This window comes from Dermacentor albipictus, chromosome 8 (assembly GCF_038994185.2).
Source record: "Dermacentor albipictus isolate Rhodes 1998 colony chromosome 8, USDA_Dalb.pri_finalv2, whole genome shotgun sequence".
NCBI lineage: Eukaryota > Metazoa > Arthropoda > Arachnida > Ixodida > Ixodidae > Dermacentor > Dermacentor albipictus.
The window spans coordinates 41,857,001-41,882,745 of record NC_091828.1 but is presented as its reverse complement, the minus strand read 5'-3'; the positions used below and the strand labels follow the sequence as shown (position 1 = coordinate 41,882,745).

The window sequence follows — 25,745 nt, the reverse complement described above, 5'->3', positions numbered from 1 at the left end:
AGCTTTATATAAACAAGCGCCCAGGCCGTCAGGTCCAGGTGATTTGCCTTGATTCAAATCCTCAATTGCCTTTTCAAATTCGCTTTCTGTTATTTTCTCTTCTAATCGTTCTTTTGTGTCGCCACTCAATCGCGGCATGCGACCGAGGAAGACCTTTTTGAACTCGTCTACATTCGCTTCTTGAAACGCAAAGAGGGACTGATAATACTCTAAAAACGCTTGGCCTATACTCTTACTGTCGTCGGCAGTTGTGCCATTCCATAGAATCTGATCGACGTGATTCCTTCGACCGTGAGCTTTTTCAAGTCCAAGCGCCCTTTTAGTGGGCGTCTCTCCAGCTACTAATGCATTTGTTCTTGCGCGCACAATCGCACCTTGATACCGTTCTTTGTCGAGCTGCTCGATTTTTTCTTTAATGGTTCGCACATCTTGTTTATACGCCCCTGGCTCTTCGCACTCAAGCGCTATCAGCTGCTTAAGTGTCTTTCGCAAGCTCTTTTCTTTCATTTCCTTCTCAAACTTTAAGCAGCTCGATCTTTCACAGGCTTTCATTTTTACCTTTTGTTTGAACCCTTCCCATTTCTCTGCTGTTGTTTGACTATTATCCTCACAAACCTCCCTTACGGCCTCATGTACTGCCTCTACAAATGGTTGGTCTTTTAGTTGTAAAGCATTCATTTTCCATAGGTCCCAATTAAAATATTCTCTCTTCTTCTCCGTGCCTATGTTACATTTCACCAAGCAGTGATCTGAGAACGATACTGGTGCCACAGAATAACTATGGCACTTTGGAATCATGTCTTGCGATATGTACATGCGGTCTAACCTCGCGTGACTGTTACCTTGAAATCGCGTGTACATTACTTCCCGCTCCCCCTCCAGACACTCGCAAACATCGTCCAGTTCATTTTCACGTATTAGTTTAGTCAACACACTGCTGCTTCTATCACGAATACCGGCATTATTGGCTCTATCCCGAGCACTCAAAACACAATTAAAATCCCCCAACAAAATCATGCACTTATCGCTGCAATTATACTGAAAAAGGCTCTCAAAAAATAAGGTGCGCTCTTCTACAGAATTCGGCGCATATATGCACATGACTCGAAATTCAATTTCACGATAAACAAAATCACAAAAAACAATCCTTCCAGACTCTCAGCCACGATTTCGATGCTTCCAAAAGGTACAAACGCGCCTCTAGTGAATGCGGTGTTGCCTTCGAAACGAGCCGTGGAAAGTTATACTGTGGTGTATACCGGTAATTATGAACATGTAACTTACAGAAGTCGCAATTACACGAGTAGCGAAGTGCGTTTCGCTGCATTTCTTCTGCGCTTTCCGCACACGGAGAGCTATCTTGCGGCAAACACAGAAGACCCCCTCCTCTCCATGTACGGCGCTGCCCCGACAGATGGCGCGCCACGCGCGCATTGGAGCTGTCGTGGCTCGGACTCTCTCCCCTGACAACGCTTCGCCTTGCTCCCTCTGTAGAATCAAGCGTCCTTCCTTTCTTTAGATCACTATCTCTCTATCTCTCTGCCCGTGCCGATCACGGCGTTTGGCTGGCGTGCATCATTTCCCCCTCCGGGATACCGAGTTCTTTGGTTCGCTCCGCTCGCTCAGGCGCACGTTTCGTTGCTGCGCCGAACGCCGCGTTGCTCGACCACATGGCTCGACGCTCACCGCGTCTGATGCCTCCTAAGTGATGGCTACCCTGTAGCCCATTGTCTTACACCCATTGGCGGGTCGACGAGAACGCTATCGCGTTCCACTCTTGAAGGCGAAGCTTAAGCGTCCTCCAATTTTTAGTAGCTCCAAACTGCTATATGTTTCTCCTTACCTAACACACTGAAATCTGTCAGCAAGATAACTTGAAAAAAGCCTAATAATGTTTCCCCGAAAGCCCAGGTACTGCAACTTTTTTTATCATAATATTATGCTCTATGGTATCGAAAGCTCTTGGTAAATCTAACATTAAAGCCATGACCAGTCAGCTATTTTCTATCGAACTGTTGATGTAATCGGAAAGCTTGTCTAACAAGGAAGTTGTATTGTTATTCTGCGTAAAGCCAAATTGCGCATTATTGTTCAGTGAAAATCGATCACCGACTGACAGCGACACGGATGCTACATGCGTTTCCATTAAGTGGGCAAGCGCTGAAAGGACAGAAATCGGTCTGTAGTTTCCACAGTCACTCTTTTTTCTGTTTCTGTATATTGGCCTAAAAACAGAGATTTTCGGTCCTTTCGATATATCTCCAGTTTGAAATATTGCTTTTAGTATTCATAATAATACGTCTTTTAGTTCCTTAAAATTACTACGGAGGTGTCGATTACGAATCTTATCAAAAACCGGTGTCTTCCACTCCTTCAAACCCTTGATGATATTCCGTATTTGACTTCAGAGATTTCTGGCAGAAAAGCTGTGTTCGCGCATGTGGTTTAGGTTTGTATTCGGTGTGCCTATCGCTACTTGTTTCTCTTAGTTTTTCCGCCGCATGCAAGAACGAGTCATTGTACTTATTTCACATTACTTTCGTGTCTACTGTGGGGAAGTTCTTTTTTATCACATCTTCAACGCATGTGTGTTTCGATCGGCCCATCAGGTCGTTTACCGATGCCCACGTTTTCTTTACGTTGTTTTCATTTAACGAGAATTCTCGTGACAGGTATCTTCGTTCCTGCGTTCCTGACAGGTAGTTCCTGCTTTGTGTGTACCGCCCAATTCACGAGGTTTGCTCACTGGCATTAAGCTCACCGGGCCCGACTCAACGTCATTCTCCTGAACGCAGTGAGGCCGTTGTCTGCAGCCGTCGACCAACGTTGTAGGATTTATGGCGGTCAAACCGAGATCCTCCACATGCCCTCTGCCTCCGTATGACCGACAGTCAAGCACACAGAAAACGCCACAACCAGTTCGTGAACAGATTGAAAGCCGCTGCCTCCGTCTAGTTCACTTTCACCCACGAGCTTACCTCACTTACTTTATAAATGCACTCGAATCAGTCCAAAACAGAGAAGCCAGATTCATCCATTCATCATATTCTTACGACATCAGTGTGTCAGCTTTGAAAGGTGAATTCGACTTATTGCCCTTGTCACTTCATCGCCGCATTGCCAGCCTTTGCTTGTTTCATAAATTTTTCCATAGTTGACTAGGTCGCGCACCCTACATCGTCCCTCCAGCCCGCATATCTCATCGCACTCGTCATCCACTTCAAGTTTCCCGACCTCGTGCCCGAACTACCACTTTTGCCGCATCATTTTTCTCGCGTACTGCAGCAGACTGGAACGACCTACCCAATTACATCGCAGCCATCACGTGCTCATCCAACTTTGCCAATAATGTTACCAGTCATGTTTCGTTGTGTTAACACTCGCTCACCAAAATATATGTACCCACCCCTTATGTAACACCCCTCGTGGGTCTTTAAGGTAATAAAATGAAATGAATGAGAATTGGCCAGTAGGAACTACTAATCTTACTCTTGCTCTTGTGCTTTGCAGGAGCGAGTAGGCAATCATTGTGGATGTAACCTGCCCGTTTGACAACCGGCCTGCAGCTCTGAACGCAGCCCGGCAGGGGAAGGAGCAGTAGTGCAAGCCAGTTCGAGAGTAGCTGCAGTGGAAATACCACAAGGTGACTGTGGGGGCAATAGTCATTGGGGCACACGGATCGTGAGATCCTAGAACGACCGAGTCATGCGCCGATTCTGCAGCCGCAAATACCTGCGGCTCTTCAGCAAACTCCCCGTGAGCGAGACGATCGCTGCATCACGCAACATCTACGCAGAGCACATGGCTGCCAAGTGAAGAACATCACTAGATGGACGCTTAATACACTAACACACACTTCTATGCTAACACTTCTATGCCAGCACAAAACTTCCAAAATACCAAACAAGCACTAAACGAACACACACCTCCATGCCTGCCCAGAAACTAACTTCGAACTCTAGTGTCTTCACGTCAATAAACAGTCATTTCTGGGAAAATGTAACAAGCATTTCTTCAACAACCTCTGTTTTTATCAGATTAATATCTGATACGCGTTCTATTTTGACGCACGATATTTTTGGACACCATAGGAGGGTATGTATTGTTGACAGGTTGGCAGAGAGCCGCAGTACACGTGCCTTCCAGCTCACTGCGCGCAATCTTCGTCACCTGCTCTGAAGGCTGTTGCTGCTGCTGCCGTGCTGGAGTCAGCCGCATTGGGAAGCCGCTTAGATATGACGGCTTTTACCCTGCTCGAAAAGCTTGCACTCCGTAATAACATATTTATTCGAAGTACAGTTCTTACTAATCAGAAGATTGAAAGCTTCATCAACGAAGTCTTTAAGACATGCCCGGCTTTTTCAGACTCGGGCGTTTAAGCGTCGGCCTTGCTGTAGAGTGCTAGCATATCTTGTATATAGTCGACGTATCCATCGGTGGAAGCTTGAACTCGTGGTTCCAACCCTTTCTTGGCGATGACCTTCCGACTCAATGGTTTTCGGAAGAGATCTCCCTGCTTCTGCTTGCAGGTCTCCCAGTAACGCAGTTCAGTCTCATGATTTTGAAACAACACTCATGCTGTTCCGGCCAAATAAAAAATTATGTTCGCCAGCATCACTGCGGGATCCCACGTATTGTGACTGCCCCCGGTCATACATCTCCAGCCAGTCCTCGACGTCGGTCCCATCAGTGCCCTAGAAGGCTCCCGGGAGATCACGTGGAAGCGTGCACGAGCACGAGAGTCGACGCAATAGAGCGGGCGTTGCCGACCCAGGCACCGTATTCAGTAACATTGGTGAAGAACTGCTGCGGCGGCCACTGCAAAGATCCGATCAGAGTCGTTACCCCACAACTCAACAAAATATTATGAAGAGGAAGCGCGACGCAGAAATGTATGTACAAATATTTACACAAGAAAAAGGTGGTGGTAAACGAGCAGCCTGGTAGAAAGGCTACAGCTCCAGTAGACAGTCTACCACTTCCCCTTCGTCTCTCTCTTGCCGGTGCGGCCCTGCCCAAATGCAATATAACAATGTAAACTTTGAATGATCCTCATAGCCCTACCTTTTCCTTAAAGCAAAATAAAACGGTGGTTTTGCTGGCAGTGTATTAGCAGTACAGGTACGCGGTCGGTAAACGCTCAGCAACAGTTTGCTCTCCAATTTCTAGCGCGACAATTTCCTGTCCACTACATCAATGCACAAAAGGCCAGCGAGCTGTGTCAAAAAACCCGGTACGACCATTCCACTAAACTTTTTCATGCCGTCTCTAATGTGTAGACTGAATGACGTCGGGTGGCGATAACTGGTCTACGTTGCCTACCCAGCACCGGACAGAAATATTTGTCAGAATGTAAAAGTTGGTCAAACGTTACACCAACTGGACCACTTTCAGAAATTAGTCCAATGCGAGGCAGTGGACTTCAGGAATACGGTTTCGAAACCATAACAAATGATGTTGGTTAGGTTGTACTGAGAGAACCGTTGAGTAACACTTCACAGGACGACGTCAAAGTCCTGTTGCAAAATACAGTGGAAAACTTTACAGATGAAGCTTCTAGCTATCGCTTACTACAGACGGCACTCTCGACTGCAGATTGCATCACAGCTACCAACGCTGTGCAATACAAGTATATAAATGGCACCGTTACCAGTTTTCTTCTGGCCCTAAGTATCATTATATTTCTGGGGAATTCGTCCGCCAGCTTCACGGGAAAATTCTTTTACGCCAATCAAGCACTTGCAACAGACGAAAACTTTGGTCTTTGTCGGAACGCGTGTAGTAAGGACCTGTTCTTCATCGAAGCTACGCATAGTGGAAAGGCTTATTGATCTTGTGTACCAAGGAATGTATGCGACGTTTTATCCATAATGATCGTGAATCTGTTTCGCTCGAGTGCAGGCGATGTTGAAAAGCACGATTAATAGCTGGGTTGATAAATCCCATTTACTTCAAGTTTTTACAGGATGATATAGCCTAAAAAGGATCCTGCCTGCTTGAGGAAATTCCAGTATCCAGCGAGTATGAAATTGCGACAGAGGCCGCATACGCAGTAGTCCCGTAACTAGCAAGTTGTAGAGATGGTCACCGTTACAATCACAGTGAAGGCTAGTCCCGGTAGTTGGGACCATTTGGACCACGAAGATAGTGGCGTGTAAATATTCGAGAGGTTAATCCGGAGACCTTCTCCATGGGACGACTCATCATGGTTCTGGCATGTACAACCCCATACGATAACACATAGTGTGTCGCCTTTCGGGTGAACATCTCGTTTCTTGTCTATTCTCTTTTTTGACGTTTGAGTTGAAGTGACTGAGCAATTAAAATGGCTAATTTCTCGTTTGTGCACCAAAACTCTCGTGAACTGATCTTCGGATACAAATTACTGTTATCTTCGGGAGCTTAATTTTTTTTTTGTGGTGTCATATATTATTCCTGATTTTTTGTATTGACTGCAATGATGTTCCCTGTTATTGCGTTCTGTGAATGATATGTTTGTAACTAGATTCTTTTCGCCTAGTTGTAATAATCTTACTTTCTATTAATATAACCTTACTTCCTACCTAAGTTAAAGCTTTCCTAAATTCAATTGAAGGTCTTCGGGCATAAATATACTTAAAAATGAATTACACAAATGTGCCGCAAACAGAAGCGTGAGAAAGTAAGTATTACGTTTCTCTTTCATGGGTACATTACTTACTCATTACTATTTATAGATGTGCTATTACTTTCTTGGGTGGCTTCTGGTAATACCAATGAACGAGTTAAAACTTGTCTATTAATCGCAACACGATTCTCGCTCAATTTCTAGCTCCATATAACCTTGAGACTGTACTTTACAGCAAGCTATGCCTTTTAAAATAACGAAGAAACACAAGCGTTTTCTCTAATCCGCGAAGAAGCTTTTCTTTAACTTGCTGCGGCTTAGCTATACCATTCACTGCGCGTTTGTCAACTAAGAGTTCACGGTGAACATCTGCCTTTTGACTGACATAGCTAGCACTGCGGCCTAATTTGGTCCATAGGCTGAAATAAAAACGAAATAAATAAATTCTTGTGGGTTCTTCCCCGAAACATGGTATGATACTGAGGCTCGTCGTAGAGTAATCTTTAAACACCTCTGGTTCTAGAACAGGAGCCTAAATGTGTGTACACAACATATTTCGGCTTGTTTCTGTGGACGAAAACGCTAGGTCTTGCTCAGTTCATCACCCCGAATCACCACGGTGAACTGCATAGACGAAAGCAAGCGCCACACATCAGCAGGCGACTTGTTGTCAGGTTTTAAATAAGCTGACAAATATATATGAATACGTATAACCCCCAAAATTTGAAATATAATGTTGTTTGTAGCTGAAGAGGAATAACTATAGGGCTGCTTGGTCTCGCATTCCTGATGAGTAAAACTTGGGCACACAAAAAGAGGACGCATGCAGGAAGAAAACAAAACGTAAGACACGAAGGTTGGGACAGAAATTTTACTTCTACATGCCTACGTGATATTAGTGGGACTCTGTGTGCAGTAAAAATAAACGCATTTTAAAATACATAGGTGCCCACATGGACTCTATCACACGTAGAACTTTAGCGGTCATTTCTAAATCACAATGAAATGAAAGGGCGGGTGGTGCGCCTTTTCTGCTCTCTGGCTTGCGCGATCCGGCGCGGCGCTGCTTGAAAGTATTGCTGTCGGGTTCTGCGGAACGATTTCGAGATGCTTTGGATCATTCTTTGTGAAATTTACGGAATGTCCCTCCGTATGAAGTCGTCAGGAAAGCCTTCCATTGCATCTGTAACTACAGCGCGCGGAAATATCGCTTGGGGGCGCAAACACATGATGCGCATTATCAGCGGCGGTGTGTGCATGTGTTGTGAACTATTTTGCGTATCTTGGCTTTAATTCAACGAAGAGAACTCGTGTCTCTGTATTACGAGCATGAAATGGTAAATCCGCTCACTATCTGATCGCGTGGCGTAGGGACTAAATCAAATACATAAGAGCGCATGCTCGTGTACGACCAACCTAATGCAACCACGAAACAACTAAGCGGCCGATGCTATCATATATTTCTGATACACCGGCATCGTGCTCCCGCATTTCACGTCTAGTAGGCTTGAAATCATTATATGTCTACGCTAGCCTCCTGCATGAGGCCGATGATTGCTGTGTTAAACACAGCAATCACTGCGGTTTGTAAACCATGCAGCATGATTCATATATAAGCTATGTGTTTCGACATTGCCTTTATGCCCTGTAAAGTCACAATATATGAGAGGGATCGCATCAGAAGAATGCGATGTCTATTTTTGAGGACAAACTTTCCGTAATACGTGTCAATGCGTTGCAGAGATCGGAACGGACACAACCGGAAAAAAAGTTCGCTTATAGTCCTTTTTTTCTGCAAAGAAAGAGAAAACAGGCTACCGCCACAATAAGACCTCGCATAGTCAGTTGCGCCGCACAACGTTTACAGATCTATAAATGTTGATGCCGTATGGTTGGACCATGCGTTATAAAGAACAAATATATCTGTAATCCAGCATCTACCACTGCTTAGGACGCTCACGCTGTTCGTAAACGGTCGTTTTGCTGAACAAGCCTAATTCCCACTGTAAGGTATGCTGTTATGACTAATCAATAATATTTTATTCATGGGTGGAAACGTCATCCACCGAACCAAGTAGTCACGTAATGTAATCTACAGCTAACGGTTTGAACGCTTGTCAAAGTATAACAGCAGAGTTCCTATAGTAGCAGAACGGTACCAAGGCTGTTACAATCGTCGCGTATGCTTCATAGCTCCCAAAACTCAGCTTAGAACTAGAGGATATTGCTGTAAGAAGGTCACATTAGTAAATGGAACATTCAGAAATACACAATTGATCTCCGAGGCTCATTGTAGGCTCAAGTATGCGCGCACAATCCGCGTGGTGTGCTCCGCCCGTCTCAACGCCAGCTGAAAGTCAGGCCACACTAACTTAAAGCACTTCACTACGTTTGACAGATCTGTTTACCACGTAGAAGACGCACGTCATACGAAGTAGACCGCACGAGAGCGAAAACAAACGCAAGAACCTACCGTCAAGCGTATACCTGCCTTGCAAAACAGAGTACCCGCACAAGCCAGCGTGCCGACTGCCCATAGATGCCGCCCTTCGTAGCAACCTAGGTAGGACATTAGGCAGTACCATAACAAGAGCTTGGTGGCGCAACCCACCAAGCTTGTGTCTCCAGCCATGTTTTTGAAATGCAATTGCTTATGCAGAATACAAAAGCTTCACAGCAGGAAAGCAAAAAGAAGAGGCCCCCGAAATGCTGGCGAGTGGTGTGGAAACATCCGTGCGCTACACAATCTGCGTCGTAGTGACAAAGCCAGCTGTGTCCGCATTACGGTCAGTCAACATATCCACCCTTACGGGTTACATTTCGAAACTATAGGCAATTTCGGAGGTCGGGTGCACTCCCCAGGCGATGCACCCCAAACACTACCCGGATCCGGGTTTCGGGAGCGCCTGTACCCACATTTTTTTTTTCGGTGGGTGCGAGTGGTGGGTTTCGAACTGGCCACCTACCGCCGCCGTTGCTTGCGCCCTAAACACTAGGCCACGACTGCGGTGAATTCATGCACTCGAAAAAAGCTATTTATGTTTGAATTCGCCTCGCCTCCCCTTTCGCTTTTTCTTCTTTATGAAAATGGAAATGAAGCCTAACTTGGCGCAGCGCAGCCGCATTCTATAGCTAGCTCGCCGAATAATGTCGCAACCAACAACATTATAAGAATTTGCACTAAGAGATAGAAGCATGCAGCCTGGCGTCCACCCACATATACTAGCTGGGCCGTTCGTCGACTGTGCATAAATCTGAAGACTCGCCTGCGCCGATAAGCTGCGCGAGCGTGAATTGCGCTCCTTCGCTTCCTTAGCGGTGTGCTTTAAACATGGTTTCACGTAGCTGGCAAAGACAGCGTTGAGAAGCAACGCAGAACCGAAACGAAGCGACCGTAGCACATTAGCACGATGGCCGATTTCTACATTTGCCCCTGGTGCCAGACGCAATCGCTGCCTTCCTATGCTCGTGCTCCGAAATTCAGGTTTCACATTGTGGCATCAAAACAATGTAGTGACTATTTCTTGCGTATTTCTACCTGCGGGCGAATTTCCACACTAGTATTAGTGCGTCTCGAGGCTCATTCTTTATCAAAATCTTCTCCTATACTGAGCCTCAGTTTGGCTATAATATTCCCCGGTACAACTACGTCTAGAAGCGCTGAAACAGGCTATATATGTGTTTTATTAGCATTCTTGGTGCGATACATTAGTCGCAGAGTTATAGAAGGATGATATCAGGGGATCCAGGGCTTAAAGAATGGCGTAGGATAACTAGTGCATAAATGATTACTGTTAGCATTATTTGTGCACTTCGTCTTCCTTCTTCGTGCATACACGTCATCATCAATTCAGGCAACCATGGTGAGTGGCACACTTGCTGAAATAAAGGTGAACTGTCACATAACAGCTGTGTCGTAATTGGCCGATGTACTTGTAGCGACCGTCCGACAATGCGCGGTGCCTCGGTCTGAGGGTCATTGCCCCTTTGTCTTTCCAGGAACCGAAGCGGCTCCCCGACTAGGGCGCAACCGCAGCCACTCGGTAACATGCTTTTAATTTTCAATAAAGCAAGACGATTCTCGGTTCTGACGCTTTCAGAACATAAATTCCTTGCTTCCGCCAAACCGAGTTCCCTAAAGAGGTGACCCAGGATATGCAAGTCTTTTTCCAACTCTATCCATGGACGACGCAGCTCCTGCTGACATAAACGACGCCACGATTACGTCTCCTGACAGAGCTTAGCTTCACAATTTTAGGCCCAAGGATCCTCGAGTTTGGATTGTGCAAGTAGAGGCCCGTTTTCAACTTTGGCGCAATACGTCGCACACAGCAAAGTACCTGCACGTATTCACCGCGCCACCTTACCCAATCGCCAATGCCTTAGACAAATTGCTGGTGGGTACGCCTTCGGACGCCGCATACGACGACCTGAAACTCACGCTCCTGCAGCGCATCCAGCTAACTCAACCAACTCAACAGTGAAAGCTGGAACAGCTCGAGGCCAACTCCCTGACCAACAACCATCACAACTGCTGCACCGGTTGCGCCAGTTACTGGGTGAGCACATTGCAAAGCAGAGGCAGCTTCCAATTTTTCGGGAGGTGTCCTTGCAACGCCTGCCACTGTCCGCAAGCATTTTACTGGCATGTTTCGTCAACGTGAGCCTCGATCGGCTGGGTGCACTATCTGATCGCGTGTTCGGCTGCTTGTCGGCAGCCCAGCAAACTGTCGCCCCTGTGAGAGTCTCAGAGCCAGAAGACCGACTCTGGCTCCTGGAGGAAACCTTCAGCCGCCTTACCAACGCATTGGAGAAGCTGAGGACAGGTGGCAACACTGGCAGCCAATTTCGGCGCAACCATTCGCCTTCATAGCCGTGCAGCGCATCTACAGAGTCGCCGCGGCCGTTGTGCTGACAACAATGTCGCTTTCGCAAACAACGAAGTCGTTGCACCCCGCCCTGTTTGCGGACAGGAAACCCACCGGCCGGCAAGTAACGGCGGCATGTGACATGGGCCCTCGCGCAAGCTGCCAATTCTTCATCATCACTAGCACTCACCACCTCGTCGACACCGTAGCCGTGCGGTCTACCGTTCCCGCCGCGGCCGCACATCGCCAACGCAGAAGTCCACACCCACGCTGCACGGAGTAAACAAGACTGCCATCGTCTCTATGGCAACCAGACAATAAAGCTTGACATCGGACTCTGGCGCTTGCACACATGGGTGTTTTTGAACGCCGACGCCCCCCTTGCCTGCTTGGAATAAACTTCTTCAACCATTACAACCTAGATTTGACTGTTCGCGATCGGCGGATAAAGGATTACGTTACATGCCTCGATGTACTTGGCGTGAGATCCAACTCCACGTCATCTGCTATCCGTACGTTTCGGCCGATCTCAACATACGGCAAGAAATTTGCTGTATACACACAACCCATAAGACTCCGAAACTGTGGGCTGTCCGTGTTCCAAAAGTTGTCGTATTATATCACAACCACTGCCCCTAATTTCGTTGCGCGACCACAAAGGCTCGCTGGACGAAGGTTGGAAGCCGCCAGCCATAAGCTCCAACGTATACTCCAGCTCCGCGTTATTCGTCCTTCATCTAGCACTTGGTCTTCACCACTCTGTCCGGTTCAACCAGGACAGTGGCGACTGTCGGCCTTGTTGTCATTATTGAGCTTTGAATGCCTTTGCTACTTAGGATGAATATCCCTATCCCCACACACATGACCTCAGCGCAGGTCTCGCAGGAACCATAATATCGAGCAAGATCCACTTGATGCGCGCGTACTACCAAATCCCTGGGCAAGCGAGCGACACAATTACTACTCCATTTATCCTATTTTAATTTGTCCGTATGCCTTACCGTCTGAAAAATGAGGTGGAAGCTTTCCAAAAGTCCGTAGGGTAAGGTACGCTCGAACTGCCGTGTATTTTCGTCTACTTTGACGACATGCATGTTGCAGGCATCACAGACGATGAGCACGAAGAGCACTTTCGCCTTCTGTTTGTGTGACTGGATGAACACGGCGTGGTCCTGAAGCCCCAGAAATGCATTCTTATAGTTGAAGTCATGGATTTTCTCGGCCATTGCATTTCTTTCCAAGGGGTCAACGCACTGGAATCACGGATGCGGCCAATCGAGGTCTTCCAAAATTTGGGCAAGTTTCACTGGCTTACAAATTTTCACAAGCACTTCGTAGCATCCAGTGCGCAAGATCGTAAGCCGCCTACCCTCCTGCTGGATCGCGACTCCAAAAAAGACAGAAAGATGCCCACGCTCCTATCGTCCTCAGAGCTCAAACACCCCTTCGAGGAAGCCAAAATGGGAATGACGACTTCAGTGTTGCTCCTTAATCCGTTGCCTCACGCGCCAACTAAGTGTTACGGCACACGCCTCTACCACGGCAGTGGTTGCCTTACTGCAGCAGCGCGAATGCAGAATGGAGGCCGCTGGGCTTCTCAAATTGCCTCAAACCTACAGAAGCTCATTACAGCACCTGCGCGAGCGAAATGTTGGCCTTCTGTTGCGCTGTCAAGAACTTTCGTTTTTTCTTTTTGTATTGAAGGCTGTAGTTTTTACATTCTGACCAAATTCAACCGTTGGCTTTCTTTTTGATGAACGACAGCTCCTCGTAATCAGAACGTGGGCTTCGACAGATATCCTTCATCTCCAAATTTTCCACAGGCATCCCCCATATCCCAGCGACCAAAAATCATTTAGCTGGCGCATTGTCACGGATCGCGGCTGAGCGTGCCGACCCTGGGGATTTCCAAGCTATAGCATGCGCTCAATGTAACGAGCCCGAGGTGCGAGAATTGCAGGAAAAAGGCTCATCGTTCCAGTTTGGGAAGATGCGCTTCACTGATCAACAACACGAATCACCTGCGACACATGACACGCAGCTCCTCGTCCGTTCGTTCCCAATCAGTTTTGGCGACCACTATTCGATTCACTATATGGGCTCAGTGATCACGGCAGCAGAGCGACACGGAGGCTTACCACAGTCCTCTTCATCCGGCCAGGGATCAAAAAGATGTTCGAAGCTGGGCATGAAGCTGCAAAGCCTGTCAAGCTGCGAAATTTACCCGGCACACCCGTTCAGCGGTACAGCTGTTTCGACCTGCACAGAGCCGTTTCTATTATGTGCATTAAACTTGGTTGGGCCTTTTCCACCCTGTCAAGCTTTCAGGTACCAATTATGTGTGTCGGCCTGCACTCAAGGTGGCCTGAGGCGAGGCTTCTACAAGACAGCGGGACTGAAACAGTGGCGGGAGCATTTGTTGCTGCGTGGATGTCGCAGTACGCTTGCCGTTGGCACATAACTACTGACCGAGGCCGACTATTCTAAACCTCGCTCTTTTCTTCCCTGGCGAGACTGCTCGGCACGCGCTTTCATATCAGCAACCGAGAAAAGCAAAGTCAAGCTTCTACACCGACAACTGTAGGGGTCATTGAACGCCACGCACGACAGACAGCACTGATAGGAAAAAATTGGATTGGAGCAGTGTGGGAGAATGCTCACTCACACTCACTCACTATAATTTTTCTAGACCCCGCACTCACTCAAGTTCACGCTCATCTCATTTGCACTCACAAGCGTCCACTCACGCTCGCAATCGCGCCCGCTCACACTCATTGGCATTGGCCCGCACTCACGTCCATTGACACTCAGTGGCACTCACACGCACTCGCCTCCACTCGGAAACACTCGCACTCCCTCGCACTTAGTCGCACTCACCTCCGCTCACACTCACCTCCGCTCCGCTCGCACGCACTAGCACTCACGCCCACTAGCCTCTGCTCAAACTCACTCGAACTCACTTGCCATCGCACTCACCTCCAATCGCATTCACTGGCACTTGCTGGCACTCACATCCACTCACACTCACTATAACTCACTCGCAGTCGCACTCACTGGCACATACTCGCACTCACACTCACCTCCGCTCACACTCACTGGCACTCACTCGCACTCACCTCCGCTCACACTCAGTGGCACTCACTCGCACTCGGACTCACCTCCACTCACACACACTGGTACTCACTCACACTTGCACTCACCTCCGCTCACACTCACTGGGACTCACTCGCACTCACCTCCGCTCACACTCAGTGGCACTCACTCGCACTCCGACTCACCTCCACTCACACACACTGGTACTCACTCACACTCGCACTCACCTCCGCTCACACTCACTGGCACTCATTCGCACTCACCTCCGCTCACACTCAGTGGCACTCACTCGCACTCCGACTCGCCTCCACTCACACACACTGGTACTCACTCACACTCGCACTCACCTCCGCTCACACTCACTGGCACTCACTCGCACTCACCTCCGCTCACACTCAGTGGCACTCACTCGCACTCCGACTCACCTCCACTCACACACACTGGTACTCACTCACACTCGCACTCACCTCCGCTCACACTCACTGGCACTCACTCGCACTCACCTCCGCTCACACTCAGTGGCACTCACTCGCACTCCGACTCACCTCCACTCACACACACTGGTACTCACTCACACTCGCACTCACCTCCGCTCACACTCACTGGCACTCACTCGCACTCACCTCCGCTCACACTCAGTGGCACTCACTCGCACTCCGACTCACCTCCACTCACACACACTGGTACTCACTCACACTCGACTCACCTCCGCTCACACTCACTGGCACTCACTCGCACTCACCTCCGCTCACACTCAGTGGCACTCACTCGCACTCCGACTCACCTCCACTCACACACACTGGTACTCACTCACACTCGCACTCACCTCCGCTCACACTCACTGGCACTCACTCGCACTCACCTCCGCTCACACTCAGTGGCACTCACTCGCACTCCGACTCACCTCCACTCACACACACTATTACTCACTCACACTCGACTCACCTCCGCTCACACTCACTGGCACTCACTCGCACTCACCTCCGCTCACACTCAGTGGCACTCACTCGCACTCCGACTCACCTCCACTCACACACACTGGTACTCACTCACACTCGCACTCACCTCCGCTCACACTCACTGGCACTCACTCGCACTCACCTCCGCTCACACTCAGTGGCACTCACTCGCACTCCGACTCACCTCCACTCACACACACTGGTACTCACTCACACTCGACTCACCTCCGCTCACACTCACTGGCACTCACTCGCACTCACCTCCGCTCACACTCAGTGGCACTCACTCGCACTCCGACTCACCTCCACTCACACACACTGGTACTCACTCACACTCGCACTCACCTCCGCTCACACTCACTGGCACTCACTCGCACTCACCTCCGCTCACACTCAGTGGCACTCACTCGCACTCCGACTCACCTCCACTCACACACACTGGTACTCACTCACACTCGCACTCACCTCCGCTCACACTCACTGGCACTCACTCGCACTCACCTCCGCTCACACTCAGTGGCACTCACTCGCACTCACCTCCGCTCACACTCAGTGGCACTCACTCGCACTCCGACTCACCTCCGCTCACACTCACTGGCACTCACTCGCACTCACCTCCGCTCACACTCAGTGGCACTCACTCGCACTCCGACTCACCTCCACTCACACACACTGGTACTCACTCACACTCGACTCACCTCCGCTCACACTCACTGGCACTCACTCGCACTCACCTCCGCTCACACTCAGTGGCACTCACTCGCACTCCGACTCACCTCCACTCACACACACTGGTACTCACTCACACTCGACTCACCTCCGCTCACACTCACTGGCACTCACTCGCACTCACCTCCGCTCACACTCAGTGGCACTCACTCGCACTCCGACTCACCTCCACTCACACACACTGGTACTCACTCACACTCGCACTGACCTCCGCTCACACTCACTGGCACTCACTCGCACTCACCTCCGCTCACACTCAGTGGCACTCACTCGCACTCCGACTCACCTCCACTCACACACACTGGTACTCACTCACACTCGCACTCACCTCCGCTCACACTCGCTGGCACTCACTCGCACTCACCTCCGCTCACACTCAGTGGCACTCACTCGCACTCCGACTCACCTCCACTCACACACACTGGTACTCACTCACACTCGACTCACCTCCGCTCACACTCACTGGCACTCACTCGCACTCACCTCCGCTCACACTCAGTGGCACTCACTCGCACTCCGACTCACCTCCACTCACACACACTGGTACTCACTCACACTCGCACTCACCTCCGCTCACACTCACTGGCACTCACTCGCACTCACCTCCGCTCGCAATTAGTGGCACTCACTCGCCCTCCGACTCACCTCCACTCACACACACTGGTACTCACTCACACTCGACTCACCTCCGCTCACACTCACTGGCACTCACTCGCACTCACCTCCGCTCGCAATTAGTGGCACTCACTCGCCCTCCGACTCACCTCCACTCACACACACTGGTACTCACTCACACTCGACTCACCTCCGCTCACACTCACTGGCACTCACTCGCACTCACCTCCGCTCACACTCAGTGGCACTCACTCGCACTCCGACTCACCTCCACTCACACACACTGGTACTCACTCACACTCGCACTCACCTCCGCTCACACTCACTGGCACTCACTCGCACTCACCTCCGCTCACACTCAGTGGCACTCACTCGCACTCCGACTCACCTCCACTCACACACACTGGTACTCACTCACACTCGACTCACCTCCGCTCACACTCACTGGCACTCACTCGCACTCACCTCCGCTCACACTCAGTGGCACTCACTCGCCCTCCGACTCACCTCCACTCACACACACTGGTACTCACTCACACTCGCACTCACCTCCGCTCACACTCACTGGCACTCACTCGCACTCACCTCCGCTCACACTCAGTGGCACTCACTCGCACTCCGACTCACCTCCACTCACACACACTGGTACTCACTCACACTCGCACTCACCTCCGCTCACACTCACTGGCACTCACTCGCACTCACCTCCGCTCACACTCAGTGGCACTCACTCGCACTCCGACTCACCTCCACTCACACACACTGGTACTCACTCACACTCGCACTCACCTCCGCTCACACTCACTGGCACTCACTCGCACTCACCTCCGCTCACACTCAGTGGCACTCACTCGCACTCCGACTCACCTCCACTCACACACACTGGTACTCACTCACACTCGCACTCACCTCCGCTCACACTCACTGGCACTCACTCGCACTCACCTCCGCTCACACTCAGTGGCACTCACTCGCACTCCGACTCACCTCCACTCACACACACTGGTACTCACTCACACTCGACTCACCTCCGCTCACACTCACTGGCACTCACTCGCACTCACCTCCGCTCGCAATTAGTGGCACTCACTCGCCCTCCGACTCACCTCCACTCACACACACTGGTACTCACTCACACTCGCACTCACCTCCGCTAAAACTCACTGGCACGCACTCGCACTCACGCCTTTTAAACGAGTCCGTGTGAATGTGAGTGCAATAGTCTGTGTGTGTGCTGCCACTGCCGCTCACAATTAATGTATATTTAGACCGAAGCTTCCAATTTACTACCCCTTACATCAGGAATTCGAGACGGCAGTGTTTTGGGCCCAGTTTGATTTTAATATATACAAACGATTTGTCTTCCCGATTGCATGGTAACATCCGTGTGTTCGCGGACGATTGTTTTTCGTACCGCGAAATTAATTGCAATGATGAACACCCTGTGTAAAATTCTGCCTTTTCGTATTGTCAGGCGTGGCAGATGAGTCTAAATCCCGAAACATAAGTAATGCTAACACTAACTAGAAAGACATATATATCTTATTTTAATTACATTCCTAATGACACACCTTTCACTTTTGTATTTCATGGTAAATGTTTAGGTGTCACTTCAACACGCATTCTCCTATGGGAAATCCATGTTAACATAGCCTCAAGTGGAAATAAACGGATATGCTGAGCAGCAAAGTGACTCATCTTTCTAAGAAAGCGCCTTCGTCTTGCGCCAGCGGGTGCAAATCTGCTGGCCTACAAAATGCCTGTTCGACGAGTGGTGGAGTACGCCTGTATTGTTTGATTTGCTTACACAAAACAACTCATGAGAGGAGGTGCAGAGGAAGGCAATAATGTTTATTTACAATAAATACAAGTTGATAGATTCATCGACTGAATTATTAGTAGGAGCTGGTTTAATAACACTGCAAGGTAGGCCAGAACAAGCGCGAATAAATTTTTTGTTCAAATTTATTCGTGATGGCAGAACCATTGACACATCTGTACGATGTTCTTTGAATCGTTCTATGTCAACACGCCACAAGCACTCCAGAACACCTGATGAGTACACCTTTAACTCAAGTTCCTTTAAATATTCGTATTTTCTTACAATTGGGGAGCAGTATGAACTTTGTTTTTCCATTACTAACGCTTTATATTTAAATACTTTAATGACTTCGATTGGCCGCGAACTTCAACAGCGTTAGCTCGGAACTAGCCCCTCGTTGATCAACGAGGAGCGAACGGCACATAGACGATACGACGTCCATCAAACTGGTTTGATACATGACTACGGGCGAGCGAACGTCGAGCAACACAGCACCATCATGCATGCCAGCAACTACAAAAGTTAGAAGCAGAGTTATCTACAGAGCAGCGCGCTCTTTCTTTATATCCGGTGCGGAATTGTGTCTTCACAGCACTGTAGTCTGGAAGAAACATTTCCAATGCGTCTTTATGCTTTGAAGAACGCATGGGCGTTATTTGTGTACTCGCGTGTGGCGTGACGTCCATTAGGTGTATTTCAATGAAAAAAAAATAAGCTGTTGCATGGCGACGCACGCGTTCATAAAGAACGCGCCGTGGCACAGGCAAAGACAACACAAAAAAACTGCGCATGCGACATGGAAAGGGGGGAGGGGTGAAATGGTTAGCAAGTTGGACAAGTTGGTATAATAATTTTTAAAAAAAGCTGCTTTGGAAAGGAGGTGCCGCATGGCTGCTGCGGTTCCTGTTGCCATGACGACGTAAACAACCATGTGCGCTGCCACTTTCCTAAAGTATCGCCCGCCTGAAAGGGCCGTAACTGAAGGGCGCCTTGGCGCTAGCATCGAAAGGAGTGGCTGCATTAACTGGACCGATGGCAGTCATGCGGAGATTCACACGGCGGTCATGATTGGCTCTGAATCCATGCAATGATGCAATGCCCAGCAATGCGGCGGAGGTGCGTAACTACGGAATGAGCGAAGAGTAGAAAGAAAGAAACATCGGGAGCGGTGATGCAATGTGGGGACGGAATTACTCCGCTCACTATGACAACCGAGAAAGCTTACTGGACTGGAAGTGATGATGTAATGCGGAGGCGACATTACTAAGATTACGCCGAATGAATAAAAGGGGCAGGGGCCTTACTTTATGTATGATAGATCAATAAGAAGAGGGAAAGGAGCCAGGTCTAGAGGTGATATGACGCGGAGACATCTGGTCATACCGCAAGAAGCATTGAATCTTACCTATGCGTCATGTGCATTTGTCCGGCCCCTCCTCATTTTACGAAACTTTTCATTCATACACAAAATATTTTTCTGGAATAAAATGAATATGTAGCTATTACTGGCCCAGCCGTTTGCGCATTAATTATGTGTAAGTTTAACTGTTACAACAGCTTTGTTATATAATTCGTCAGTTCTCTCATAAATCATCGACATGTAACTTGTGTCATGCTATCATATGCAAATGGCCCGCCAGAGGAATAAGCGTAATATATTGCCTAACATAGGATTGTTACGTAAACTAGCAAGTATTTATTGTGTATGAGGATGTTATGGGTTTTTGCATTAAATTACCACCCTGATGTACTGCAAATATTTCTATTAACTTTAAATAACAGTAATGCTATTGCCTTCAATGGCAGTAAAATGTAAAAAGTTTAGGCTCTTAGCAGTTGTATTTTTTGATTATGTAATTACAACTACATAATAATTGATCAGCACGTACAGTTGCTATGTACGAACCGGCGAGCATGCAGACTAAATTGCTCAATTTACTTTCATGTTAAGCAGGAAACAGCAAAGCGCGGGAGGCGCTCTTGTAAAGCAAATCCAGCGCATGAAATAAAAGAAAGTAAATGAAAGGCGCAAAGCGTTAGCATGAACAAGCCGTTTATATCTGCTTCGTTCTCCTGGTTATGCGCGTCAGCTCGTGCTTATTCTATTTTGCAGCACGTTTACGTTCGTCATGCCACACTTAAATAAATACCTCCGCTAAGGATAAAGTTTGCGCTGAATGTGTGCCAGAAATAGCTCCGCAGGTGCGGACGATTTTGGTGACCAAGCTGCGCGGATAGAAGGAAATATAGAAAATCTCCGCATTTACAGCACGTAAACGCATTCTTTGTGTTGCGAGTCGCTGCAGTATTATCTTGCAGTTACATTGTATATTATAAGAGCTTATTTATCGCAATGTTGGCTAATACCGACCAAATATCAAGCGCATACTAGACACCCGCCGCTTTGGCGCAACTGCCACAGCGGAGAAAGCCCGGGGGTGCGGCAAAGCAGCGCGGCGGCGTGGCAGTTCTCCGCGAAAGCTTCACCCTCCCAGTTTTCTAGGTCACCCTAGCACGGTTCGGTGTAAAGAGGAACGCAGGCGCAAGATCGGGCCATAAATGGGCATAAGCGTCTCATGCGGGCACCTGCAAGAACCTGGCGCCAACTTGTCGCGTCGGCAGACGAGGAGAAGGGGTGAGCGTCCGAAGGAAGAGTAGGTGCCGCTGGTACACAATCACACAGAGACACACCCCTCGCATGACTTCCAACGGTCGTGTCTCGGCGACTGGTCGGCGCCTCCCTAAAGTCGAAGTGCCTTACGCTTCCCGGCCCTTTGGCGCCGTCCGCAAATGTCTGCCCGTGCCTTATTGTGAATCTCTGCGCTTTGCGCTCGCGCTAAGAGTTGCCACACGAGCGAAGCGCAACAACGGCTATGGTGGAAATTAGCGCACATGCTGAACAGTTGCTGTGACAATTAAAAAAAACTGTTTCGGGATTTTCGTTGAATAATCTGATCGCATGATCGCGCGACCTGTGATTGTATTTTTCGTGATTTCTGTTTAGACATGCCAAGCATACTGCTGCTAATAATTTCATGTATTAATTCTGCTAGTGTTTTAGTTTGTTACGCTGTATAAATTATTTGATTGTGCTTCTTTTGTATGTATATGTACATGACCTCCCTGCAACGATCACTTGTGAGATCGGCAGTGTTCCTAAATGTTTAAATAAATGCTACGTGACTTCCGTCCACCTACTTGTGCGCATTCAGTCTGCGCTGTTTTCGCTGTCGGGAAGGAAATATTTTTCCACTCTTTGCCTCCTAACAACGAGGACTTAGTGCAAGAGCTGTTCGCACAATAAATGCCGAGAACACGACAAAACTGTATAAACTACAGCAATGGGGTAAGTGCAAGATTCGCAGGGCTAGAGAAGGTGATCTGGCTTCAAAACACTTGCGACTGGCAGCAGACAGCCAATAGAACGCAAGAAAAGAAAACAAAAAATGAAGAAATGGAGATATTTGGCTGAGATGCACTAAAATCACTTGCTTCGAGCAGGATAACAGCACGCTCTCATTGTTTCTCAGTATTGCAGACTATAAAACTCGATAAAAAACGTGCGCAAAAAGCAGAGCTTATTATTATTGTCTCAACTCAGGTCACTTTATGGACGCTGCTCTACGCCTTCCGAGCAAGCGCCGAAACAGAGAGGTCGAATGTCAGGTGACGAGAGGAAGCCCGCACGGCGTTTGGGATGAGGAGATATGTCTCTACGTTTGGGTTTTCTTTCAGTCCTGAAGAAACTAGTTAATTGGAATATTTTTCAGATTTTATTTTCCTTTGCTATAAAAGAAGTTTTGGGCGGAAATATCGCAAACCTGCTTAACAGCCCAGAATACATGTATTTCTAAAATTTGCACTAGGAGGCACGTCGACCTGGGCATAATAGAATCCGTTGGCTTTCGTGTTTGCGCTATCCTTCGAGACTATGCTTGCGGTTCTCCCAAGCGCCATTATATTTGAAAAGAAGCACTGCTAAGCTCTGCGACACGCATTCGAACCTAGGCCATAGCGGCTACATCTACATGGGGACTGAATGCCAGAACCTCAGGTGTTCAAAGTTTATTCCGAGTCCGCCACTGCAGCGTGCCTCTTAATCCTATCGTAATTTCGCAGAGTAAAACCTAAAAAAATATTATCTGAGAAATTCACTGGATCCGGTGTAATCCATACACCATAAAGGCAAAATTTTAAAATAAACCCCAGCTAGCCTAAGCCCCAGCTTGCCACGCCTACGATCACCGGAAAAGTACATGGTCGAGTTCCAATGGTGTGCTGGTCAGCCGGAGTCGTGCAGATGGCTATTTGTTTTTGTTTCTCGCAGGTTCACAGAAAATCTGGTGTCGGAGTTGTCGACGTCTGTTGGCCGTGAGTGAAAATTTCCCGATAAAGGCAATAAATAAACGAACGTAACGGTGAAACAAAATTGTGGACAGGGGATTCGGGCTCAGGAACTAGCGGTTGCGAGACCAGCACGCTAACTCATTCAGCCACTCTCCATCGATGGTGCGCCCGCTCCTAAACGGGGCTTTATGTGAAGAAGTTCGGCCACAGCACATCCGCGTGCCTTTAATGCTGCGACCACTTCCTCTTCGAAAAGGTCACGCCAAACCAAGCCTCCCATGGCTTCCGATGCGAACGTAGCACGATTTCGCGTTCCACTCCTAACGGGAACTTTTAACGTCTTGAATTGTTGTGCTAGCTGTGATATGCCCACCCACGTTCATATTCACGTATACTCACGCCCACTCACTCGCCTTTGTACTCACGTCTACTAACACTCACGAGCACTTACATTCATACCATCATACACACTCATATTCAGAGTAACCTCAGCTCAGAAGCGTTCACTCACATTCACAGTCACCCGCACTCAATAACTCACGTTTACGCTCACCTCCATTCAGGTTCACGCTCACCTGCACTCACACGTTCACACTCAGCTGCACTCACTCACTCACGGTCACACTCACCTGCACTACCACTCACTCACCCTCACACTCACCTCCACTCACTTCCAATCACACTCGCAGAACTCAGCCGCGTTCACACTCCCCTACACACACGCTCACAGTACACAGTCACGTTCGCATCACCTCCAGTACCACTCACTAGCACTCGCTCGCTCTCACACTCACCTGCGCTCACATTCACTGTAACTCGAACTAACCTTCACTCACACTCACTGGCACTCAATCGCACTCGCACTCACCTCCACTCAAACTCACTCGCACTTGCACTCACCTGCGTCCACACTCACTGGCACTCACACTCGCACTCACCTCCCCTCACACTCACTTGCACCCAGTCACACTCATACACACCTCCAATCACACTCGCACTGACCTCCATTCACACTCACTGGCACTCTATCACACTCCCCTCCACTCGCACTCTCCTAAGCTCACACTCACTCGCACTCACTTCCACTCGCACTCACACCTTTGAAATGAGTGCGAGTGGGTGTGAGTGAGTGCACTCATGAGTGAGTGCGCCTATCTATGGCGAGGAAAGATAATCGTGGCAGTCGACGGGGCAAGGGCTGCGACATCGTCGAAATGTGAAAGTCCTCAATGCAGTCCCTCAAACGTAAACGACGCCTCTGTTGACGGTGTACGGGCATCTGCATTCGTGGACGCCGGAGCAGCCGTATGTCTTTGAGACGCTAAGCTTTGACGTATACTTCGGAAAGCCACGACGCCCCATTCTGGGCTGGCGCTCCACCCACGAGTGCTCAGAATATTCATCCCTTAGCGGCATGCACTGGTCGTGTTGTCCTTGCCGACGTTCTATACGCCATCCTATTCATAATCCTTTCCTCGTGCTCTCATGACGTTATGCTCGGCTGGGATTTTGTCTCGCGCCACAATGCCATTATCCGTTCAGCACAGGCCTAAATAGAACTCTCGCCGCTGTTACATTTGCCGATCGCCTATGTCTCTTCGCATTCGGGGAGACTGCTTCTCCAAGCCGACTCCCACGTTCCTCCAAACGCACCAACAGTCCTGTCCATGTACTGTTGTACTCAGACGCTGTACTCAGACGCTGTTGCACTACTGTCTACATCTTTTTGCGATAGTGGACACTATACAGGCTCCAGCACCATTTTCGTTTGCAACCAGCTCCCATACTCAGTGATGCTACACCGAGGGGAATGTCTTGGCAATGTAGAAGCTATCGAGGACGTGTCCGATGACCGGTACTGTGCTAGTTCAAGCGTGCTCAGTGCTGTTTCTCAATGTGACTGGTCGCCCAGTCATGTGTTCACTTCTTCTATAGCCGGTGACCTTACCGCCGTCCTGCGTTCTCAGATATTGTGCCTCTTAGAACAATTTCGCTATTCTTTCGATGTAAGGCAATTTTCTTGTCCGGACGTCAACTGTTACGCATCGGATTGACACTGGCTCAATTTATATTGTAAAATATGTAGTTGTTTTTTTCAGCCAGGGGCCGGTCTGGGCCCGGGCCGTTCGGCGACATTATTTTTTTTTGTGCTCCCGATTATGTATTTTCTCACATGTATATACAGTTGCCAGGAACTGTTATTTTATGACTATTACACTTTTTTTTAATTTTTGACTTGTTGTAAGATAACTAAGACACCTTGTACATTTAGATTTGCATTACTAAGAAGCATTTTTCTATTTTCTTGGCTAGTCGCAATTTTTTCGCCAAGTGTCTTGGCCAACTTCGCACTAAACAAATGAGATTCTTGAATTGCGCTAGATTATATTGATTCATAAATATTAGGGCCGAAGCAACAAAGACGGAGGAGAGACTTGTCTTTTCCTTTCCTCCTCCCAATTTTTTTGCTTGCTTTTAGTAATTGTGGTACCTACTAAGCAATTTGACACGTTTAGGGGGTAACCAAGTTTGTCGCCAGGGTACAACCCTTTAGTTGTTTATGCAAGCAATGTTATTTGGTCAACACCCTTTAGCTAGAATCGAGGTAATATAGCTGAAGTAGAAGGGAAACAAAAGAAAATTCCGCCCTCAGCTCGTTAGTCGTTTCGCAGTTAACGAGCTGCACAAAAACAAATCAAAAGTAA

At 48.5% G+C, this 25,745-nt stretch overlaps 1 protein-coding gene across 1 annotated transcript in view; it reads right to left on the bottom strand.

The window, feature by feature from the left end:
* Positions 1 to 4,713: 4,713 nt before the first annotated feature.
* LOC139049231 (uncharacterized) overlaps positions 4,714 to 25,745 on the bottom strand; it is a 61,676-nt gene continuing 40,644 nt past the window's right edge. The window contains exon 2 of the mRNA XM_070524601.1: positions 4,714 to 4,818. Within this exon, the coding sequence (XP_070380702.1) occupies positions 4,714 to 4,818 (105 nt within the window). The remainder of the gene's footprint in view (positions 4,819 to 25,745) is intronic.